This window comes from Acomys russatus, chromosome 5 (assembly GCF_903995435.1).
Source record: "Acomys russatus chromosome 5, mAcoRus1.1, whole genome shotgun sequence".
Classification (NCBI taxonomy): Eukaryota; Metazoa; Chordata; class Mammalia; order Rodentia; family Muridae; genus Acomys; species Acomys russatus.
The window spans coordinates 9,026,179-9,049,643 of NC_067141.1; the positions used below are offsets into that span (position 1 = coordinate 9,026,179).

General features: G+C 39.9%; 1 protein-coding gene across 6 annotated transcripts; it reads right to left on the minus strand.

The window, feature by feature from the left end:
* Window positions 1–512: 512 nt before the first annotated feature.
* Tial1 (TIA1 cytotoxic granule associated RNA binding protein like 1) lies at window positions 513–19,638 on the minus strand. 6 transcript variants are annotated; one of them, XM_051145392.1, is made up of 12 exons: window positions 19,498–19,638; window positions 15,494–15,590; window positions 8,849–8,947; window positions 8,571–8,625; window positions 8,347–8,434; window positions 6,421–6,496; window positions 5,347–5,455; window positions 4,519–4,614; window positions 4,321–4,405; window positions 3,989–4,112; window positions 3,514–3,653; window positions 513–2,485 (listed from the first exon to the last, which is right to left on the minus strand). In XM_051145392.1, the coding sequence occupies exons 2-12, from the start codon at window positions 15,503–15,505 to the stop codon at window positions 2,359–2,361; spliced, it is 1,011 nt and encodes a 336-aa protein (XP_051001349.1). In that variant the 5' UTR covers window positions 15,506–15,590; window positions 19,498–19,638; the 3' UTR covers window positions 513–2,358. The 6 variants fall into 6 exon arrangements, with proteins under 6 accessions (XP_051001349.1, XP_051001353.1, XP_051001348.1 ...); XM_051145396.1 differs by lacking the exon at window positions 19,498–19,638 and having other exon boundaries at window positions 8,849–8,998; window positions 15,494–15,520; XM_051145391.1 differs by lacking the exons at window positions 15,494–15,590; window positions 19,498–19,638 and having other exon boundaries at window positions 8,849–9,637.
* Between the last annotated feature and the right edge of the window lie 3,827 nt (window positions 19,639–23,465).

Genomic DNA, 23,465 nt, shown 5'->3' on the forward strand with positions numbered 1-23,465 from the left:
TGGTGCATTTCATTTGGGCATGTCCCTTTCTATCTTAAAACTACTTGCTGTGAAATGACTGTGACTGACTTATCAAAAAATCCTTTTTCTCATCCAAATTCAGACAAAAGACCGGTCAGTCACATGCTTCTGTGGCAATGTAACCAGTCTGGATAATTTTATTAAATCTAGAATATAACAAAAAAGACTACAGCTAGAGTTAGCCATTAGTTATCTTAGTAAGCCACTGATTTACTGGCAGAGAGAGAAAGAGAAAAGAAAAAAGAAAAAAAAGGAAAACTGAAAATTTATATGCTTTTATCAATTTATCAACTTAAAACATCTTTAGGTTGTTCGAGTTTCACAGAGTTTAATGAAAATCTTAACTCAAGGGCAGAATATAGCTTGTCTTCTTCTTATAAAATATAAAGTAATTTTTCCAAAAACATTCCCCAAAGGTATGATTAAAAGAAGCAGGGGTCTATTTAGTCATAGACAAGTATAACACAGGGTCCTTGCGGTTTTAAAAACAGAGAAACAAAACCAAAAGACCCTAAGGTACGTAAAGATGTTGGCTCAAAAAAGAACTTCAGACCCTGTAAATTTTTATGCTAAATATATCTGGCTGTATTTCTAAATGAAGAAAGGAGGAAATGAACACCAGAATTTGTGTGGTCACCAATATATAAAACCACATTATCTTAATCTTTAGACTTCAATGGCTTAGTGTGGACGCCAGTTGCATCTTACCCATCCTACCTCGGAACAGTTAGGTTAGGGCTGTTTGCTCGTGTGCATACACAGGCCAGCAGGTTTAACACACTACCAATACATTTGCACCCCCGAGCTGTCACAATTGAAACACATAGGATTTTATCTATTTCACATTCCTGTTTTATAGATATATGAGGCAGACTGTATCCACATAGACTGAAATGCCTTGGAAGAACAACCTGGAATTCCCACATCTTCCCAAGAGATTCAATTACAAACTGCACACATACAACTCAGGCCTGTTCGGGCCTGTCACCCACACACTCCCCACAAGGAAAAAGAACAAATTAGGAATAAAAGCAACAACTTTGTGTACAACTCAAATTGAATATCCAATTATAATTGGTACATCAAGTTGTAAGATATTTTAGCAATCTTGTTTAAAAAAATTCTTGGGCAAAATATATCTAATTTTAAAAAATATCCCAAGATTTTTAAAAAACATTTGTGCTATACAACTTATAGGAACCCTGAAATCACTTCATTGGGTTTTAAACCAAGGTATTTATGTACCAAAAAAAGCAAAGTAAAAAGAAAGAAAGAAAGAAAAAAAAAAGCAAAGCCCAAATCTACCTTTGACTTACAATTTAGAATATATACTAATGCATCAAAGATTTGTATGAAATTAAATTAAGGCTTCTTCTGTGTAGTCATCTGTGTCATTTTAATTTTACATGGCCAACTTTGAAAATGTCAGTCTTAAACATTGTGACTGACCACTGCACTCACCTGCAGTATGTTACTTGTCACCTGGAATAATTACATTGCTGCTACTTCTATGTTGAAGCATGCTTTTGAAACACTGTAGTCATTCAATATTTACAATGTTTACCATTAAACTCCATGTAAGAGCGCAAGTGTGACTGTCTGACTTTAATATAAACACCATACTTGGAATTCTCCCCCAAAATGAAATGTAATATATACTACATTTTTGATAACCAACACTTTTAAAAGTTTTAAAAATATGTCTTAATGTGGACCACCACCATTCGCTCAAGAACTCCTATGACGCTGTCCCTTATTCAGGCTGCAAGCTTTCAGTCTGGCTTCATTTTCTTTAACATAGAGAATTAAGTGTTTCTTCCACAGCGATTCCCACATCATGTATTTCTTCTGAAATCACACTTCTCCTGATGACTTCAAATGTGGTCCACCTCAGGGGATGGGAGGGGAGCATCAGAATTCAAGACGAACTGATGTGATTCTCAGTTTTTCACGATACTCCCTTTTTTGCTCTTTTAAAAACACAGTGAGTTAAAATACTGAACAGCAAGATAAAAACGGAATAGTGTCTAAGAATCAAAATGTATTACCCATTTCTCCTATTATATCAAAATTTATAGTCAGAATTGTCTTTATTGACTTTATTTTAGTTTTTTGTACACAAAGAAAAATCATGTTCATATCCATCATGAACAAAAACTTAAAAAGGCAGAACTAGAAGACATGTGTCCTTCCCCAAGCAGATCTGTGCTAAAGGTTCCAAACATTGCAAATTTTAAAATAAATAATTTCCTTTTCCGATGTTTACTTTTCATGTCTTCAGAGTGTCACAGAAGATTGCAGCCTATGGTGAGTTACAACTGTGTTCAGAGTCCCAGCTCACTGTGTTGGGAAACTTGCCATGCCATACCCAGCTTGGTTTGGAGGAGGTATTACAGGGGGAGGAGCTTGTCCTTGAGGAGGCTGAGCACCAAATCCACCCATCCAAGCAGCAGAAGGTGATTGACTTGGAAGAAAGGGGAAAAAATCTTCAGCAAACGTAAGAAAAAGATACTGTATACAACTACACAGAATCAGCAGCATCCAATCACAGAGCACAGATGGACCACCAATCCACAACAAGCAGAGCACATACAGCACCATCAAGCCCGCAAGTTGCTTTTCATTGGTTTTTACTTTGTTGCTGTGCTGGGGATCAAGCCCAGAGTCTTGGTTACACAAGGCAGCGCCCTACAACCCAGCACAACTTACCTCCAGTCTGCAGACTACCTGGGAGCTGATTTTTAAAAAGTAATGAGTGCTGGGCATGATGGTGCACATCTTTAATCCCAGAACTTGGGATTAAAGGTAGATCTTTTTGAGTTTGAGCTTGAGGCCAAACTGGTCTAATAACAGCAACAATAGAGCCAGTTGTAAGGTCTCCCATCTACAATCTCAGCACCTGGAAGGTTGGGACAAGACTGCTTGCTCTAAGTCTAAGTCTGAGGTCAGCTTGGGTTACATAGTGAGATGCAGGCTACTCTGGACTAAAGTGGAAACACTGTCTTACAAAAATAAAAATAAATGACTTAGCAGACCGTACTCTTGTACAGCCTTTGACTCTTGCAGTATTCTCAATAAGCCTGTGAAAATAAGGGTCTAGCTCAGCCTAGGAAAAAAAAGTGAAGCAATGAACCCATTCTACCAACATCATAAAAAGCAAACTGCTCTATGTCATTTAAGTTCCCAAGATGTCTTATATAGGCCAAACAAAGATCTTTTATACACAGAGAAGTGAAATGAAAGTGTCACTATAGATGAGTCAAATTCTACCAACTGCTTACAGAGAGGTCACACTGCATCCTCCCATCTCTGCAATTAAAAGCATTACAAACCACACTTCCTGAGATTTGTTACTGTAACATCTATAACCCAAACACCTTAGCATACATCACTTCAATCCCCTAGGAGAGCACATATTTCTCTTTTGACAGAAGCTCATCTGTTTCTACAATGGAGAAAAAAAAAACCAACAACAACAAAAAAACAACTCACTCCACTCCAAATCCTTGTTGGTTCCACGGCTGCCCATATACTCCATAGGGAGGTACTTGCCACCCATTTGCCATATACTGCCCATACTGTTGTGGGTTTCCATACACTTGGCTCCACTGGCCCCACTGACTGTAGTCAACCTAGGAGAAAGCAGACGACTGTTTTAGGGAACAAGAAGGAAACACCGTATTTGAAGAAAGAGTGGGAGACAAGGAAGAGAAAAACTAAGTAAGCACCCTTATGTGAATAGGACTCTGTTATTTATCATTGTCTAAGTTTATTGGGGTGGTGACACCTGTGAAAAGAAAGTATTAAGATTCAGTTAATACCGCAAAACAATTTTGAAATAGCATTTTACACAATCAACTGAAAGCATCTATATGCTTTATTTTACTGTTTATTTTACAATTTCCAAAGCTCCTATGTAGGTATGTAAGATGGAAACCTTAAAAGGTGCTAGGAAAAATCGAATTACCTGTTGGAAGTTTTTAGTCATATCAGGAGATTCTTTACCCCAATAGCATTTAACCACATGTCCTTCGATTGTAGTGCCATTCACAGAGACAATGGCATGGGCAGCACTCTCATGGGTTGAAAATCTAAGAGGAAAAAACAGTGAGGTTTTGCCTTCAATCTTTCAGAACTTGGGCAAATAATACAGGACCTCATTAACTGACATCTTTTTCAGTTCGCATTTTTCTTAAATTCTGTATTACGTAGGTAGACTGACTTCTAGTAAGGATCCAATAATGTCAGTGAAAGGAATGAAACAATGTTAGACTAAGGCTACCACAGCCCGAGCATTACCTGACAAATGAATAGCCCTTCTCTGGGAAAACTCTGATCTCCATAATTTGTCCAAATGGTGAAAACGTTTGCCTCATAAGCTGATCTATACAAAGAAAAACATATCAAGAAAATATTCAGAGCTCACGCTAACCATGAAATTTATACTAATAGTGCTGAAATACCAACAGAGGAGGGAGTTAGGACACCAAACACTACCTGTTAGCCCCGAAGCAATTCCTCCACAGTACACAGTACAGTTTTTTGGACTTGACTGGTTTACTACATCTTCAAATCTCAACTGCTTAGTGTTAGCTATATGTAGAAAAATAAGAAATTTGAACTGTTATACAGTATTATAAAACTACTTTTTGAGCTCAGTTGTACATTGTTTGCCTAACATGTGAAAGGTCACGGTTCAATCCCCAGTGCTACACACATACACAATCTTTTACTCATATACCATTTAAAATTTTTTGTTTATATTTTAAGATAAGATCTCTCTATGTAACCCCGGCTAGCTTAGAACTATGTAGACTAGGCTGGCCTCTGCCTCTGAGTAATGGGGTTAAAGGCATGCACTACTACTACTCCTGGCTACATACTGTTAAGATAAATCTCAGTGGAAAGAACAAAGTTTTTTTCTCAATGCTATGTCTTAACAGATTGGGGGTGGGGTCTCAAGTATCCCAGGGCAGATTAGAACTCACTACGGTGCTGAAGAAGACTTTGAACTTCTGTTTCTGCCTCCATTCCCCAGGTGCTGGAACTGTAGGCATGAGCTGCCACACCTGGTTAACATGACGCTAGGGGCCTCATGCAGGTTAGGCAAGCACAATTCTACCAATTTAGCTATAGCCTTAGCCTTAAATATAGATCTCATCCATAAATAAACCAGTTGGTTCTTAGCCTGAAATATTTATTTTAAAGCTCAAGTAATGAAATTCAAATTAAGTCTTACACTTATTTAAATACTAAGAAATTAAGACAATGCTACATGGTGTGATCACAATCTATACTTGCAACATATATACAGATATAACTTACTTTCTTGTGTACTTTTAGGGGCAGGTGGTTTACGTGTGGCCCAATTGGTTCTGATTTGTCGACCTCCCAACCACTGACCCCCCATATGCACAATTGCATTTTCTGCATCCTATGGAGAAGGGGGAAAAAAAAAAAGAGAAATCAGAAGCCAGGCGTGGTGGTGCACGCCTTTAATCTCAGCAGTCGGAAGGCAAAGGCAGGAGGATTGCTGTGAGTTCGAGGCCAGCCTGGTCTACAAAGTGAATCCAAGACAGCCAAGGCTACACAGTGAAACTTTGTCTTGAAAAACCAAACCAAAAAAAAGAAAGAAAAACAGAAACAAAGGAAAAACTTATACATAAGACCCAGTAAGACAAAATGCAGCCTGCCCTGCTGAACCTAGTGCATGTCTGTGAGTCCACCAGTGACAAAGACGTCACCAACGAAGCAACCTGAACCAGAAAAGTTGATTTTTACTTATTGGTTTCAAAATACTGACAGAACATTTAAGTTCGAGAATTATGTTTCACTAATATAAGGAAAAAAATATAATCCTACTGATCACCCAAAAATAATTTTTCTCAAATAGACACAAATGTGCAAAAAGAGAAGTAGAAATTTCAACAAGGCCATTTTAAAGTGCCTTAACTTTATGGTTGCTTTGTAATATAACATTTACTCAAGAAAATGTAAAAAGAGGCTAACATATATACGTAACTGCTGTGACATTTAATACTCGTTATGAAATAGCTTTGGTGAAGTGATGACCACAGAGATGTCCCTGGGTAAAATGAGCGCAGCCCTCACACTGGCCTCCTCTACAGTGGGCTTCACTTCTAACTCACTGAGCTTCCACGAGTGCACAGCGCACTTCGGTAATGCTCCTTCCCTGTGGTATATATCTATCACCCAGCTTTATAGACATCTTCAAGGGAAGGGAAGAATTATTTTCTATTACTAATAGACTCAACAAACTCCACAAAAGTTGTATATCTAAGTTAACATCAAAGCATATCAAGTTTCAATCATTAATTTTAATGAAGCAACTAAATCCAGAACTGAAATCTTTTGACTGAGTTAATTGGAAGGACGTACCAGTTTGTTATAAAAAGATACAAAACCGTAGCCTTTGGACTTTCCAGTTGCCATGTCTTTAACTACCCGGGCGTCCCTGTGAAAAGAAGCACAGCTAAATGAGGGAAGTAAAAGTCACCCTCAAAATAAAAACTAAAAGGAACCACACACACTGTATTGTGAGCATTTAAAAATAAACTCCAGTTAGCCCTAATTAACTACAGCCATTCCTGAACTCTCCCTAATGCTTCTTTACCTGTTAGAAAAAAGCAGTAGGACAAAAACATGTAATAAACATGCAACCTAACCACAGAGCCTGTGCTTTCTAGCTAGACACTCACATCTGAAGATTAACAGGAACAACAGCTTCCTTTTCTAATATTCTATTTGCTAGTGTCCGCTAAGATTTACTGATTCTATAAATTACTGCAACAATGCTAACTACTTTACCATGCAATATCTAAATAGTTAAATGTCTTCTGCCTAGTGATACAAAATATATGAAATATTAAAAAATTGAAAAAGAGGAAAAAATAGGAATTAAAAAGGCATACATGGCCTGTTAACAGATTTCTTTATTTTTCTTGGTCAATTCTCTATCATCATTTTGGAGTTTGGGCAGCTGTAAATTTTGAAAAATTGACATTTTCAGAAATTTAAGAAAGGAGAATAAAAAACTAACAACAACGCTAAGCACACCAGTACGAAAACAACAAATTTACACAGAAATTTTAGTGAGTAAGTTAAAATGATTGGAAATATAGAACTCCACTGAATATAGAATGTTAAAATGTAAATACTAAAATATGTATATATAAATAATGTATAATAAGAATAAATAGAAATGAGAAAAAAAATCTACAACTGAGTTCCAGTGTGCACAGTTCCTTGCAGTTAGCCTTCAAGATCCTGTCCATTCTTATGAGCAATTCTGCAAAATAACCAGAATGCTATTACTTTTAATTGTGACTTGGACTGTAGAAAAACTGCAGGTCTCAGGTATAAATAAAGATCAAAAACAGCAACCTGTATCATTTTACACTAATTTTACAACAGTGCTACTTACCACATTTAGATTAAAAAGCAAAGCAAATATCAAAATAGAAAATTAATAATGAAATCTTACAAATAAATTAAATCTATAGAACAACAAGTTATATTAAAGTTAATAGTAAAGTTGTTGTTCTTAAACCATTTCTGTAGCCATACATTTAAATTGACAAATATAGAATAAATTCATCTTAATCAAAGATAAATTAAGACATTTTATAGAACTTGTAATCACCTTTAATTTTCTAATATAGTTAAACAAATAACAAAATTTGAGCATTTTTAAAAAAATCAACCCATATTTGTTCTCTAACTAGCAGAATCAAATATCACTACCAAAAGTAAAATTAATCTCATTTATTATCTAGACATGAGAACATTTTAATATTGCAATAATATTACGTTTTTTCAAAGCTAAATTATCAAAACACATTTATCATTATATTTAAACATGAACATTTCCAATTTAACCATAATATACTCAAGGGTTTGCCTAGATTCCCCCACTTAAAAACTACTTCAATAAAAATTTAATACACAATATAAATCACATTTAGTTTTCATTACCCCAATATTCTTAACCATATCAAGATTTGAAAACATTTGACAAAAAGCTTTAAGTTTTACCATTTAAATATTTGCTTTAAATGTAACAAACAGAATCACTTAAAAAATTTAAACATATTATACACAAGGTTATCTGAAAACAAGACCCCAAACATTGAAATGACATCAACATTTGCAACAACATCTACTCAAAAAACAAAGCAAAACAAAACAAAAGTAAAAACCAAAGAAAAACACACTAACTAGAGAAAGAAAACCTTGATTCTAATACAAGTTAATTATACAGTTTTGCCTATCACTATCGAGTCTGATACTGATTATGATACTTACGATATTTTACCAAAGGGGGCAAATGCTGATTTGATATCTTCTGTTGTAATTTCTGGACTCAAATCTCCAACAAACACATGGAAGTGATCTGAAATCAGAGCATTTGGTAATCAAATACTGAAGAAGTCAGGCAACACTGACGGAGGAAGAAAGCCTCAGGTAAGCAGGTAACGCTGCCAGGGTAACCTCACGCTTGCACAGTAAAATGCAGCAGGGGTACTTACTGGAAGTATCTTTTTTCTGGCTACTTGGTGTTGTTGCCCAGTTTACTTTGACCTCCTAAAAACAAAGATTATATTTAATACAATTATTAGGCATGTCATTTTGAACACTTACCACTTAATAAATCATTTATCAAGTTGGATTATTTGTGTAAAGGCACTAGGCTGAATAGAGAGCACTCAGTAGCCGATTGTCTATTTTAAATCTTGCTAAGAAAGAACACAGGCTGATTTAACATGCAAACATACATTCACTGGGTGCCATCACCCCATTATCTTACCTTTCCCAAAATTTTTCTCCCATTCATAGCAGCTAATGCAGCAGCTGCATCTCTGTGTTCATAAAATTCCACAAAGCAATATGGGTCATTGCTTGTATGCTGCAAAACAGAAAATCCAACAGAAGAGTTGACCCTTCTGCTATCGGGTTGCTGAGAAGAAAATCCAGGAAAAAACATTACTGACAGCTAGGAATGCACAAGGTGAGATTGCATAAGTTTATGAAAGCCTAACACGTAAGATTTAAGCTGAGCCTCGGAATCCTGTTGTATTCACGCAGAGCCACACAACAGTGAAGAATCTTTACTGTGAGTATAAGATTAGAATGCAGAAGACTGGTGAAGTATGTTTCATAAGACAGAACCTTCTATTCGCCCTAAATATCTACCTGAGACTTAGTGAGGGCTGCTCCTTATGACTGCTCTTTTTTCCAACATTACTACTATTATTAGGGTTGGGGCTTTCTGTTTTTTGTCTTTTTGTTCTTCTTGAGACAGGGTTTCGCTGTGCAGCACTGTCCTGACATTCCTTATGTAGACTAGGCTGGCCTCTAACTCAGATCCGCCTGCCTCTGCCTCCCAAGTGCTGGGATTAAAGGTGTGCACCACCCAGCTCCAACATGATTTTAAAGGGCTGATTTCTACTTATGCACACATTTAATTCTATCACTTGGGAGGTAGAGGCAGACAGATCTGTGACCAGGCCAGCCTGGTCGACATAGAGTTACAGGACAACCAAAGAAAGACCTTGTCTCAAAAAAACAAAATAAAAAAAAATGAGTCCATTTTACCTCTGATCAACACTAGGGTGATACTATAATTTAGCATTTTATGTTATTACTCAGATTGGATATAATGTATTCCTCTTCTAGAAGAGGAAAAAGAAGAAAATAGAAAAATTCAAAATTTGTAACTAGTTACTGAAATGAATCTTCCTTCTTTCAAAAAAGGCTAGCTAGGCATGACTACACACGTCTGTACTGCTAGCACTTGGGAAACAGAGGCAGGAAGGAGGATCAGAAGGCTAAGAGTTGAAGGCCAGCATGATCTATATATGTACATACACATATGAAAGACACCACCTTAAAAAAGCCTAGTTTACTAGAGATTATGAATTGTCTCCCAGAGTCAAGCAAATACACTAGTAATCTAAAACATAATTGCTAAAAATGTATTTACACACTCTAGCACATGCTAGGTATAGCTCAATGGCAGAGCAATTATTTAGTATATATGGGACAGTGCATGAGCTTGCTATCCAGGATCTTAAAACCACAAAAATAAATATTAACTAAACCCAGGACCAAGCTACAAATTTACATCACAAAACACCAACATAAAAAGAAATCTTCATGAGTTGGCAAATACATAGCAAATATGGATGTTAAGATCTTAGTGCTACCTAAAAAGTTATTTATTTCTTTAAAAACAGAAACCTATGCTGGCCAGGAACTCAACTCTTCAAGCATATTCTTTATGTTGGGCTATTTAATATAGAGTGACCTAGGACCTATCATGCTCTATGTGAACTTAGTAGGAATTAAAAATACCAGATAAAATAAAGAGCTTTTCAACAAATGCTTTTCATCCCAAAAAACTTTTGTAGAAAATCCCAAATAAGATGTAGCAACCAGAGGCATTTCCTTTAAGGGTGAAAAAGTGGGATCATTAATAAGAGAAAGAGGTAGAGAAAGGAAATAGAAGAGAAGACTCCAAATAAAAACACTTTTCTCCTGTGAAAGAGTGAATATTTACCAGACACATTCACTGAAGACTGACAGGGCAAAAACCAATCTGGGCCAGGCTTGGTGGAACACACATTTAATCCCTGCAGCGGAGGAGGCAGAGGCAAGTGGATCTCAGGGAGTTCAAGTTTGAAGCCAGCCTAGTCTACATACAGTTCCAGGCCAACCAGGGCTATATAGTAAGATCCTGTCTCAATTAAAATGATATACAAACTATCACCCAGATTTTAAGAAACTAGTATATTCATGCATAGCAATACCAATTGCATCTAGCCAAGTAGTAGGCCAGCTCCTATATGTTCATATTGATATTTTCATATTGTGTGTGTGTGTGTTTCCTACAGGAAACATTGTCTAAGATCCTAATGGATGCCTGAAATCCATGATAGCATCAAGACTTCTTTATACTGTTTTCTTACAATGCATATTCCATCTTTTGTTTGTTTGTTTTGAGACAAATACTACATGACTCTAGGTGGCCAGAAATGCTGTTCGATCTTAACAACACAACGTGGCCAGCACTTGGTTAAGTGCAGTTTTTAGGTGCAACAAAAAACTTGGATTTTTTTTTTCATTTTTCACACTTTCACAAAAGATTTACTCCTATTGCTGATACCCACAAATTCAGCATGTAATTTTCTTTTTTTATTAACTGCAGAATTTTCACCTTTTCCTTAAAGGAAGCACTTTATGGCTTATCTTTGTGATTTCTGAATTGTCAGCATTACCTCAACACTAAAGCCATTAAGTAAACAAGTTACTGGAACATGAACACTAAATAGATGCTTCACAGTCATCTGATGACAGTACAAAGTGACTACTGGGTGGGTAGCAGGTACAATCTGAGTACACGTAACACAGAAATACTGTGTGTCTCATTCTGGACACTAAGAGATCTTACTATACCACTCAGATCTGTAATTCAAAACCTTTGAATTGGGCTGGACAGAGCGGCCCTGCCTTTAACTTCAGCATTCAGGAGGCAGAAGCAGGTGGATCTATGTTAGTCTTAGGTCAGTCTGGTCCACATAGCAAGTCCTAGAACAACAGGGCTACCTAGAGAGACCCTGTCTCAAAAACAAAAACCAAACTTCTACATTGTCTTCTTGTGAAACTTTCCATTTCCATTTATATGTTGAACTGAAGTTAACCACAGGTAAGGGAAGACCACTGCATTTAAATAGTCACATTGCATTGCTTGATCCATGTTTAAAAACTTAAAGCCAAATCTCAACTGTCATATTTTAAAATATTTAATGCTTGTCTTAAAATTAAAGATTATAGCCAGGCGTGGTGGCACACAGGCGGAGGCAGGCAAATCACTGTGAGTTTGAGGCCAGACTGGTCTACAAAGTGAGTCCAGGACAGCCAGGGCTACACACAGAGAAACCCTGTCTAAAAAACCAAAAATAAATAATTTAAAGATTATATATTATATATGTATATATATATCATACCACTATATTGTGAAAACTAGAGTCTAGGATAACACCTAATGTAAGAAGAAAAACAAACAAACAAAACAAAAACTGGTGGGTGTGGTTGCCCAGGTCTACAACCCCAGCACTAAGGACAAGGACACTCACTACTCACTCATGGTCAAGGACAACATGGTGAGTTTTAGGGCTATATGGCAAGACTTGTCTCAACAATAAATAAGAAGAAATCATAAAACAAAAAACAGGGTTCTTTATCTAATGAAGGCAAATTTATAAAAGGGAGCTGTCTAGATGTTACCTGCTCTCCCTAGAGCCCATGCCCTTTAGACAACTTCCTATTTAGACCACTGCCTAGCAGTCAGCTGAGTCCTTAACCTTAATTAGCCTGGTCACCATTACTGGATGACAGAAATATCAAAACAGAAAATAAGAGATTTTTAAACTACTTACAAGTTCAAATCTAGAAAGTGTAAGATTAAGCTGTGAAGAGTTCTTACTCTCCAAATGTCTGTATACACCCAGAGACTTTTAAATATTTACCAAGTATCTGCCAAAAATGCCCTAGTGCTTCTTTCCTTTCTCCATCCTCTGCATTCCTAAAGTCATTCAGACGGCTACTGCCATCACCAGACATGAAACTGCATGATAACTCACCAGTGGCCTCTCTGCCACCTGGTCTCTTGTTTTTCCATACAATTCCAAATAGCTGACTTCCATCCTCCTCCTTGTAAATGTCTGTTGGAGCCACCAGAGCTGGTGTCTTAACTTCCTCACTGTAAGAGGTCTCAGAAAGTCTGTCTCCTTAACTCCGACAGAACTCTTGAATGATGAGTTTCCAAGCCTCAGGCCTCAAGCCCTCCACTCTCCTCTGCTCTTTCTAAGTGATCTCACCTACTCCTGTAGCTTCAAAAAATTATTGTTCCCGTCAGCACGGGTCTCTCTGGAATTCCAAACCCATTTATCCAACTGCCTGCATATAACCTCCATGTGTATAGCTAAAGTGCATCTTAAATTTAACACTGCCAAAACAGAATTCTTGATCGCCACCCTCCCCACCCATCCTGTGCCTTTCTCAGTCATTCCCATTTTAGCAAGCAGCATGTTAACACCCACACAATTACACTGACAAGAATCTTAAGTCTCCCCTGGTTCTCTTAACAATCTAGTCCTATTGCTCCTATCTTCAAAATAGAAACTCTCAACTCACCTATACTCTAACACCCAGCAATCCAGCATTGTTTTTCTCCTGTTCGTATGCCCTGCAATTTTCCACAAATTATTTTTCATACAGAGAAAATTAGACTGTCTTCTCCCTGCCTAAACCTCTCCAATGACCTGGCATTACAACCTCAACTCTGCCCTGTGACTCTGAACCTGCCGGCCTCTCTAGACTCTTTCCTCCACCAACACCCGTGAGATCCCAGCCATCCTCTTTACCAAGTTGAGGCCGTTGTTCTTTGCTGCTCCTGTCTTTAACACAATGGTACCACCTTGATATTCCTGCCTAGACTCAGAGAGTCTTTCCTTAATGTGGCTTCTGCCTCATCCTCTTCTCGTCATCATGAACACTTCTTCTCTCCAGGGCCCCTGTCTCTATTCACCTGGAACTTCCTTTGCTTCTTTCTCCACTGTGTTCACGGTGCCTTCAGTGGTGCCCAATGCAAAACATATTTTTCATTAATGAAAGAATAAATGTACAATCAAAGTTAGGAAGGAAAAAATATATACAATTAAAAGGTTAAAAGGCCAACGCTCTTCACAGATTTGTTTTTGGTTTTTTAGAGACAGGGTTTCTCTGTGTAGCCTATGCTGTCCTAGAGCTCGCTCTGTGCCAGGCTGTCCTCAAACTCACAGAGATCCGCCTGCCTCTGCCTCCCAAGTGCTGGGATTACAGGCGTGTGCCTCCACCATGTGGCTCTTCACAGATAATTTATAGTTCCCCCTTTTAGGCTGACACACCAGTCCCTAAGACACAGCACAGTTGCATGCCCTTCCAAACCCTCTGTCTCGTCACCTACTGGTGCCTCTACGACTAATTCCACTTCAAATTCCATCTATGCACCTACTGAGTACAATTCTAACAAGGAGCTGAGCTCTGGCTTTTCTTTTTCACAAGCACTCCTTTTTTCTTTTTTCTTTTTCTTTTTTTTTTCCTAGACAACGTTTCTCTGTGTAGCCTTGGCTGTCCCGGACTCACTTCGTAGACCAGGCTGGCCTCGAACTCACAGCGATCCACCTCCCGAGTGCTAGGTAAAGGTATGCACCACCACGCCCACACAAGCACTCCTCTTATACCTCAGGTCCATCAACATTCTTGTCTTCACAGACTCTTCTTCCTCAGACTCCACTACAGAAGAGTATCCTTTAGATTTCAGTTGGTGCTCTGACTCCAAAGTAGAAAGTCCCATGACCCACCATCACATGGATACTCTCCTGATGCTCCCACAGCACTTGAAGCTATCTGGGGCCCTCACATTTACAGTCTACATCCTATGTGAGGGTTGACTGCAGGCCCGTACCAGCCTGTAAAATCTCAGGGCACAGAACTCTCTTAGCATTTACTCTTAACACTGGAGTCTTTGCACTTACCATAGTATCTGGTATACAGCAGTCAAAAGCAAGAAAAGTTGATAAATAAGCAGAAAGGAAGAAAAGAGCAACTGACACATGAGTTACTGCGCACAACTAGAGTCTTTTTTTTTTTTTTAAGATTTATTTATTATGTATACAGTGTTCTGTCTGCATGTACACCTGCACACCAGAAGAGGGCACCAGATCTCATTATAGATGGTTGTGAGCCACCATGTGGTTGCTGGGAATTGAACTCAGGACATTTGGAAGAGGCAGTGTTCTTAACCTCTGAGCCATCTCTCCAGCCCTACAACTAGAGTCTTAACTGAGAAAAGTAACACCTTTTCTTTGAAAATAAGACAAAACGTTTAGACTTTATTTTATCCAGGGCCTTGCATATTACAAGTACATGTTCTACCACTGAGCTACATTTCTAGCCCAAATAAAATTATTAGAACAGTTTAAATTCCTACCTACACAAAATTGTTCAGGCTTTAGTATGACATGCATGCTGCCCCACTGTGCACACAATAACCGAATGCTGGCTTCAAAACACGCCATTCCCTGAACTTGAAATGTAGGCTGAGTTATCAGCATCTGCATTGGAGTTATGTGAAACACCGTCACTCATCTTTCTCAGACAGCTGCTTACAAGCAGACTCACCGATGGTAACTACATCATGAAGGACTAGGTACTGCCAGCGCAGAGAGTCTGCCTTCTCACACCAGCTGCACTCTACACCTAGCTTACTGGCCAAACCAGTGGATAAAGTCATACCACAAACGTGACCCTCTCCGACAGGATAATTTGAGGCTCAAACTAAAATGAATTTTAAAATGGTGTTAACGCACTCATGTGTCATGTTCGGCGCGTCCAGGAGGGAAGGCCTTACCTCTGTTATCATCTTGCAGCTCTTACAGGGCCCGATCTGACTGAATAGCTGAAGAATAAGGACTTCCGTCACATCTCGGGAGAGGTTACCTACGTATCTAGTGAGAAAAAACAAAAGACAAAACATTATTAGCAATGTTTCTTTAGCTACAGCTCTAATGTATTATTTTAATTTGTCATCTTTTCTTTCAAGTTCCTAATCTCTAGAAAAACAGCTTGTATTTTCTATTTCAGAATAATTCACAACACAAACATGACAAATATTGATTTACTGAAACATCTTGGTGATGAACTGACACTAGACAGTTCTTGTGAGTGTGCTCATCTTAACACTCCTAACCAAAACAATTACATGGACAAAGAAGAGAGTGGGAACCAAGTTGTTCTAGCAAAGCAGAGGGTGGGCAGGGCAGGGGGGCTGGGGTCTCTTTCAGTTTTGGTTAAAGAAGACTGTTATTGATGGTACATCTTCATTGTTTTGTTTAAGAAAAAGGAAAATGAATAATTTAAACTTCCTGGTTAAAAAAGAGAATCAGGAGCAACAAGACAATCTTTATGTAGATTAAAAAATAAAAGTTTAAGATGAGTTCTTTAGAAATTCAAGAGAAAATTAAAATAAACCCAAAAAATACTTTGACTAGATATGTAAAGGTTTGAGGCTTTTCCCTCTAATTACCAACTGATTAAAAAATTTAACAAGAAAACAGAATTATCACCACTTTCTCCCCAAGAGATTATCACCATGGTTTTTTATCTTACACTTTGGGTTTAACTTATCTGAATATACTGCCAAAAGTCTTTCTGGTTCTCAACAAGTAACACCTTAAATATCCATTTGTCATGTACCACTTCATAAAACAGAACATTACTTATAAAGGACACCATTTTACTTTTCTAACCACAATCTTAATATCAGGAAGTAGTGCTGAGACCAATATAAGTCTTACAACAGTTGTCATATTAAATACATAAAAAGTTTTCAAATAAAACATGCTAAAAGAAACAAGGTTCGGTGGCACATGCCTATAATCCCAGCACTTGGGGGGGGGGGGGGGCAGAAGCAGGCAGATCTCTACGAGTTCGAAGCCATCAAGTCCAGGACAGCCAGGACTAGCCAGAGAAACCCTGTCTCGAAAAACAGAAAACAAAAAATAAAAACAAAAATGGTGCAAGAAAGCTATGATTAAGAAAAGCCTAAAAAGATCGGAACTAGGGATGGAGAGGTGGCCCGGCCATTAAGTGTGCCTACTGTTCTTGCAGAGAGTTCAGTTCCCAGCACCCAGGTCTGGGCAACTCTAGTTCCAGGAGATCCAACAGCCTCTTCTGGCCTCCTCCCACACCTGTGTGCTCATGGAAGGGGCGCGCGCACGCGCGCGCACACACACACACACACACACACACACACACACACACACACACATTTAAAAAATAATAATAATAGTAAGAAAATCATCAGTAGCTTCCCAGCTTATTAAGAACTTCACAGTGTTGGGTACATATTCTAAGGCTGAAATACAAGTCCAGTGCTACTGACATAAGAGAACAGGCTAGCTGACAAACTGGTTTAGTTCTAGTATGCCATCTTCTCCTTATATTTAAAGGGAGCTGGCCACTCTAGGCCAGGCAGTGATTTTTTTCCCAGCAGTAGCAAATGGCTACAGGGCTGTGAATCAGCTCTAAATAACTGCATGCCCCTTTTCACTCAGAGGGGCTATATGAGTTATAACCACGGAATAACTTACTTTTCTAAAAGATACCCAGTGTAAAGAAAATGAGCAAGTAATCTTGATTTTCTAAACACTATTCATCTAGACAGTCTAGTCTGCTCATTTCTGAAAGAAGACAAGGGAATAGCAGTGATTTTTAAACGTGAAGCTAGCCAGTTACAAAAATAAGCAACAGATCATCCTTTCACTATAGCAAAGTTTTAAGTTTATGTTAATGTTTAAAAACATTCATTTAAGAAAGATAATGCAGTCAGGCGTGGTGGTGCACGCCTTTAATCCTAGTACTTGGGAGGCAGGAGGATCTCTGTGAGTTCAAGGCCAGTCTGGTCTACAAAAGAGTCCAGGATAGCCAAGGTTATACAGAAAAACCCTGTCTCAAAAAAAAAAAAAAATCATAAATAAATAAATGCCTGCTACTTTTCACAGCTAAATCACAACAAAAGCTGGTTTTGTTTAACAAGACTTTCACTCTGAGTCAACCATTTCCATTCAATTGGGGACTGCCAGTTCTAGAGACACACTGATGGCTATAACTGACTCCCATATCTAGCACTGTCAAAGATCAAGTGTTAACACTTAGATTTAGAATGCCATGAAACATTTATAGGAAAGCACAGTGCTAAGGTATCCTTTTTCAAATACTACTAAAATTTAACTGCTAAAGCAGCAGCCAAAATTTTAAAACATGAAAAACTTTCCATAACTCAGAGGATGTCTTAATTTGTCAAGATGAAAAGGGCACAATTCAGTATATAACTTCACCTACAGTAATCCCAGAATAATTCTAACAAAGGCTCAAAATTGAATATAGTAGCATCATCTTTGGTAGCTTATTAATGTTTCTTTCACAACAGTATTTCCTATACTTCACCTTCTGCTGTAGCTAAGTGGTAGTAAGTATATTTTAAAGTTCCAAGTTTTTTTTTTTTTGTTTTGTTTTGTTTTGTTTTTCGAGACAGGGTTTCTCTGTGTAGCCTTGGCCATCCTGAACTCACTTTGTAGACCAGGCTGGCCTTGAACTCACAGCGATCCGCCTGCCTCTGCCTCCCAAGTGCTGGGATTAAAGGCGTGCGCCACCACGCCCGGCTAAAGTTCCAAGTTTTTAAATATGCAGTTTCTACCAGAGGAACATGCACAGCAGATGACAAATGGCTTGAGTTCTTTTAGTAATAGAAAACACTTAGGAAATTCCAAATGATTTTTAACTCGAGGAAAAAAAATAAGGAAAATGCATACCTTACAGTCTATTTTGTCTTCTAAGAACAGGAACTGTAGAAACTGAAGCATTAGTCACTGAAAATAATACCTTTATCCCTAACATTGGGTCTAAGAGTCAATTGGAGACTGGGAAACTTGGCAGTTTCACAGCAGGCAGAAGTCCACATTGCCAATGAACTACTTCCTATGTCCAACTGGGCAAAAATTAAGAGCATTGTGCCTTGCAGAAAGCTAATGACAGCTTTTCCACTGAATGTGCTCTCACTCTGAAAAGTAACCCCACCAAGGCCAAAATTACTAGGACTTTTATACAACATATGGTGGGGCTAAATTTCCATAAAGGTAGTTTTTCGATTATTCTTAACAAGTTCCTATACAAAAGGAGATTTTCAACATGGTAGTGTAGGGTAGCTAACTTAAGGGATTGACGCTTTAAAGAAACAAAGATGATTAAGTTGAAACAGCTTGATTATAGTCATATATAGCTAATCAATGATGCAGCCACGTCTATGAACTTTCATATTGTTTTCTTCTGCTTTGTTCACAGATGCTCAGAACACACTCTACATCAATGGCTTATTTCCTCCTTCTTTCTTTTTTTTAACTGAGTATCAAGGAAGAATAAATAGCCTTAAAGGATGGCATTGACTAGCATTGTTTTATCTTAATTCCACATTTTCTAGGGTTTTAGTACACCAAATAGATGACTAAGCTACAATTGGCTATTATAATTTAGTGTCACACTGTGGGTTCAGATACCACAGACCAAATCACTGCACTACAGAGACACAACCCAAGGCTGAAACATGTCCTCCAAGGCTAGTTCACTTCCAACACCAGTATCACCTACTGTGATCTCACTGGTTTGTTTTTAACATAACTAATACAAAATAACCCCGAATAAATGTCAAATGAGAATGCAGAACAGAAGAAAACAGACCTTTAAAGCAGCTATATGACAAAAAGGATTTCAGACTCAACACCAAGGCAATTCTATACCACTTTAAATACCATCAAATAAATTAGTAATACTGTAGATAATGAATATTTAAAGACCTACCTAGGCTATAAACACCATATTGTTTTCTGAAGATAGAACCATATGTCTTAGCTTGTGTGTGTCTGCAGGAAGAAAACCTTACTAGTAACACACAGGCATTTTAAAGTAAACAAGTTAAGATAAACTATTTAGAATACATTGTTTTAAAACATAGTAGCCACTTGTGAAACCTAATCCATAAATCAAAATGTAAAATATAGGCTCTTTATAAATACAATCATGCCCTATTAAACATTTGCTCTGACTTTACATTAGGTTACACACATGTACAAATATCAACAAACTTTAGGAAGTAAGGCAACGTGTGCCTATAATTTAAATCAATCAGAACTTTAACAATAAGACAACACTAATTTAACCAAAGAAGCACAATTGTAAAATATCTGAATACCTCTTATGTTCCAAAGAGTGAACTAAGTGGAGGAAGGGTTAAGACCTAGGAAGCAGTACAGACCTTATATTTAAAAATAAAACAAAGCCGGGCGATGGTGGCACAGGCTTTTAATCCCAGCACTCAGGGAGGCAGAGGCAGGCAGATCTTCGTGAGTTCGAGGCCAGCCTGGTCTACAAAGTGAGTACAGGACAGCCAAGGCTACACAGAGAAACCCTGTCTCGAAAAAAACAAAAATTAAACAAAAACCACATGACTTGTCATGGAGAAAAGTGGCAAGGAAGACATAATAAGCACACACTGACAGTTACAACAGTGCTTAAGACGCTGATTCCCTCATAGGCACGCATCATACGTCACAGTTTTAGACAGCCACACATAGGCATGTGTTGGGGGGGGGGGACAAGAGATGCAAGATGGTAAATGTATGAAATACTAAAATTTAGCTCTGGTCTAGAGGAGATCTGATAGTGGATGCAAAGACAATTACAGGAATAAAAGAAACAGAAACAGGCATACTATGTAACAGACAAAAGCAGGGAAACTCTTCTAAAGAACAAATAGAAGCAGTTAATGAGACATGAGAATTTACCAATTACCCAGTAGCTATTATGATGCAATGACATTTCAGGCATTTTAGATACAATGTAAATGTCATCTTCCTTGAATGTATATGTGTTAGGCCTTAAGTCTAGCTTTCCCAGATGCTTCTCTCACAGCACACACTGCTAATTATTAAATACCAAGCCTTGACTTAAACAAACATTGAATAACAAATTTCAAATTTTGTCTCAATTATCTTTTTTCTGGGAAGACAAATGGAATCTCTCTCTCTCTCTCTCTCTCTCTCTCTCTCTCTCTCTCTCACACACACACACACACACACACACACACACACACACACACACACACACACAATTTTACTACCAAAATTTTCATTCAGGGAATTGATAGGTTTAGGATGTTTTCAAATTCTCCAAACAAGATGTTAAGAGATATAAGAATGGAAAGTATAAACATTGCTCAAAATAAATAAATAAATAAATAAATAAAAATCTGGCTGGGCGAGGTGGCACCTGCCTGTGATCCCAGCACTCTGGGAGACAGAGGCAGGTGGATTGCTCTGAGTTCCAGGCCAGCCTAGTCTACAAGTGAGTCCAGGACCGCCAAGGCTACACTGAGAGACCCTGTCTCAAAACAAACAAACAAACAAACAAATATCTGGATCAACACTGAATATAGACACGGACCTTCATTAATGACCATATTTTCTGTGGCAAGAATGAAGCTCTCAGAAGCTAGCCAGAAGTCCTAAGTGTCCATCCACCGTCCTCCATTCCCCAAAAAGTACTTCCCCCATCAGCTAAGCCAGCCAAGTGGACTCTGATCATCGTATCAATCAATACCAGGCAGAGCGAGGCAAGACAGACAAAGCAGCAGGCTGACTCTGTGTATTTACTCCAGGCAGGAGTAGTAGGCCTGGAGAGGCTGGGAAAACCCAAGGTGCTCACTTTAAGCAATGAATTGGAAATTACTCAGACGAAGAAAAAAAAAAAAAAAAGAGTGCCACACTATTTGAAAAGGAATACAGACGCTGAGTCATCACTCTGCATCGGGAAAGGAAGGAAACGCCAATTAAGCGGTTGGAAGATGCAATTCATTCATTAGATTGGGCTTCAGGTGAAACCCAACAGCTAGACCGCGGAAAAACAGCAAACGACACGCATCAAATAGCGGGAGAAGACATCTTTTTAATCGAACTCTGATGACACCGACGCACAAACGGATTAGGAAGCGGCATCGCCAACTGAGCGAAAGGAGTTTAAGTGGTTGTCAGTTTGTGTGTAGTGAGCGCTCAGAGTAAACTTCGCTATCCAAGGGGCAGAGGTGGTGCACGGCGCCAAAAGGCAATCTCTTTGGCACTTCAAAAGCATCGGGCGCTGGGCGGGTGTTTCTGACAGCGTGGGGCACGTGCAGCAGAGAGAGACAAGGGACTCCTCTGGTTAAAGAGTGGTAGGCTGGGGAGGAGGACTTCGGAGCGGCTGGGGCTGAGGACGTGGACTGCTGAGGACGTGGACTGAGTCTGAGTGTCCACGCCAAGGGATGCAGCAGCGGTCCCACCCCCCACCCCACCCCCGCCAAGCCCTGCCCCCGTGGAGACCCACAGCTCAGCCCGGAGTCCCCAAAGCACAGGGGCAGCAGGAGCTCTCTTGGCTCTGACAGCCTCAGCCGTGCACAAGCCTAGCTTAGGAAGAGTGTGCAAAGAAGGGATCGGGAGGAAAAGACTGAGACAGCCCTAGACCCTAGAAAGTGACTGTTTGGGGGGGGGGGCTTCCCTCTCTGGGAAAGGGGGACAAATGAGGAATGCACTTCGCAGCCGCGCCGCTGCGACGCCCGGTTCTGGGCTTCGGGTCTCGGTCTCCTGCTCCCTCCCTCAGCATCCCGTAGTGCCCCGGCCGCTCGGTGCCTGGCACCCCCGGTCTCGGGTACTCACAGAGTCCGGGGCTGTCCGTCGTCTTCCATCATGGTGGGTGCGACGGAGTGATCCCGGGACAAGGGGGAGGGCAGGGCTGGGGAGGGGAGGGGGCGGGAAGGAGGGGGAGGGGGGCTCCGGGCGCTGGCTGGGGGCAGAGGATAAGGTACTGAACCTGGCTCTCAGGCTCGCTCCCCCCAGCCCGCTCCGGACACTGCGCTCCAACCAGGAGGAGCAGGAGGAGGAGGAGGATGAACAAAATGGCCGCCACCACCAGCCAGGCAGGAAACGCGGCAGGGCGCAGGCGCAGCCCGCCAGGTCACTGCTCAGGCTAGCTGCGACGGCCTGTCCGGCAAAAGTGGCTGAAGGGACAGAAAACCCTGCCGAAGAGTACACCCTGAGACTAGACACGACGGACCACGTCGTCGTTGTCGGCCTGCCAGCCGGCCGAGGCCTAGCAAGCTCCAAAAGAGACCAGACACAGAGTGAAAAGCCGCGAACTCAAGTCTCTGAGAATTGTGGTCCCGGGAAAGTGGGGGAAGCCCGTCTCCAGTGGTCTTCTGGGAACTGTAGTTCGACGAAGACCCTGCGCTGGCTGGAGCGCGAAGGAGAGATTTCTGGGTAGTGTAGTCGTACTTAAGACAAGCCGCGACAAAGTAGTCGGAGTGCCGGGAGAGAGCGAGGAATAAAAGGCGGGCGGCCGAAGTGAGAGAGTAGCTGTCCGGGAAGTAAACTACAAATCCCAGAGTGCCTCGCGCCGGGGCCCGCCCCAGGATCTCTCCTAGCATCTTAAGGCTCTTCTGTTGGTCCAATGTGAGCTTCTGCTCCGCCTCCGTCCAGCCCCAGAGCGGTTTCTTCAACTGCGGATCAGGAGGAGTGCTGGGCTCCGCGTGGTCCGCCAGCTTGCTGGCCTTGCAGGCCTCTGCGTTCAGAACTGCTGGTCGATGTTCAGCAACCGCCACCTCTCGCGACGGGCAGGAGAGAGGCAACTCTGAACCGACCGGGAAGAAAGTGGCGGACGTCGGGCTGCACCAGCTCGTTTTCCTACAAGATAGGGCTTTTTAGCCTAGGCATACTGCTTGTGACGGGCTTTCCGAGTTCCAC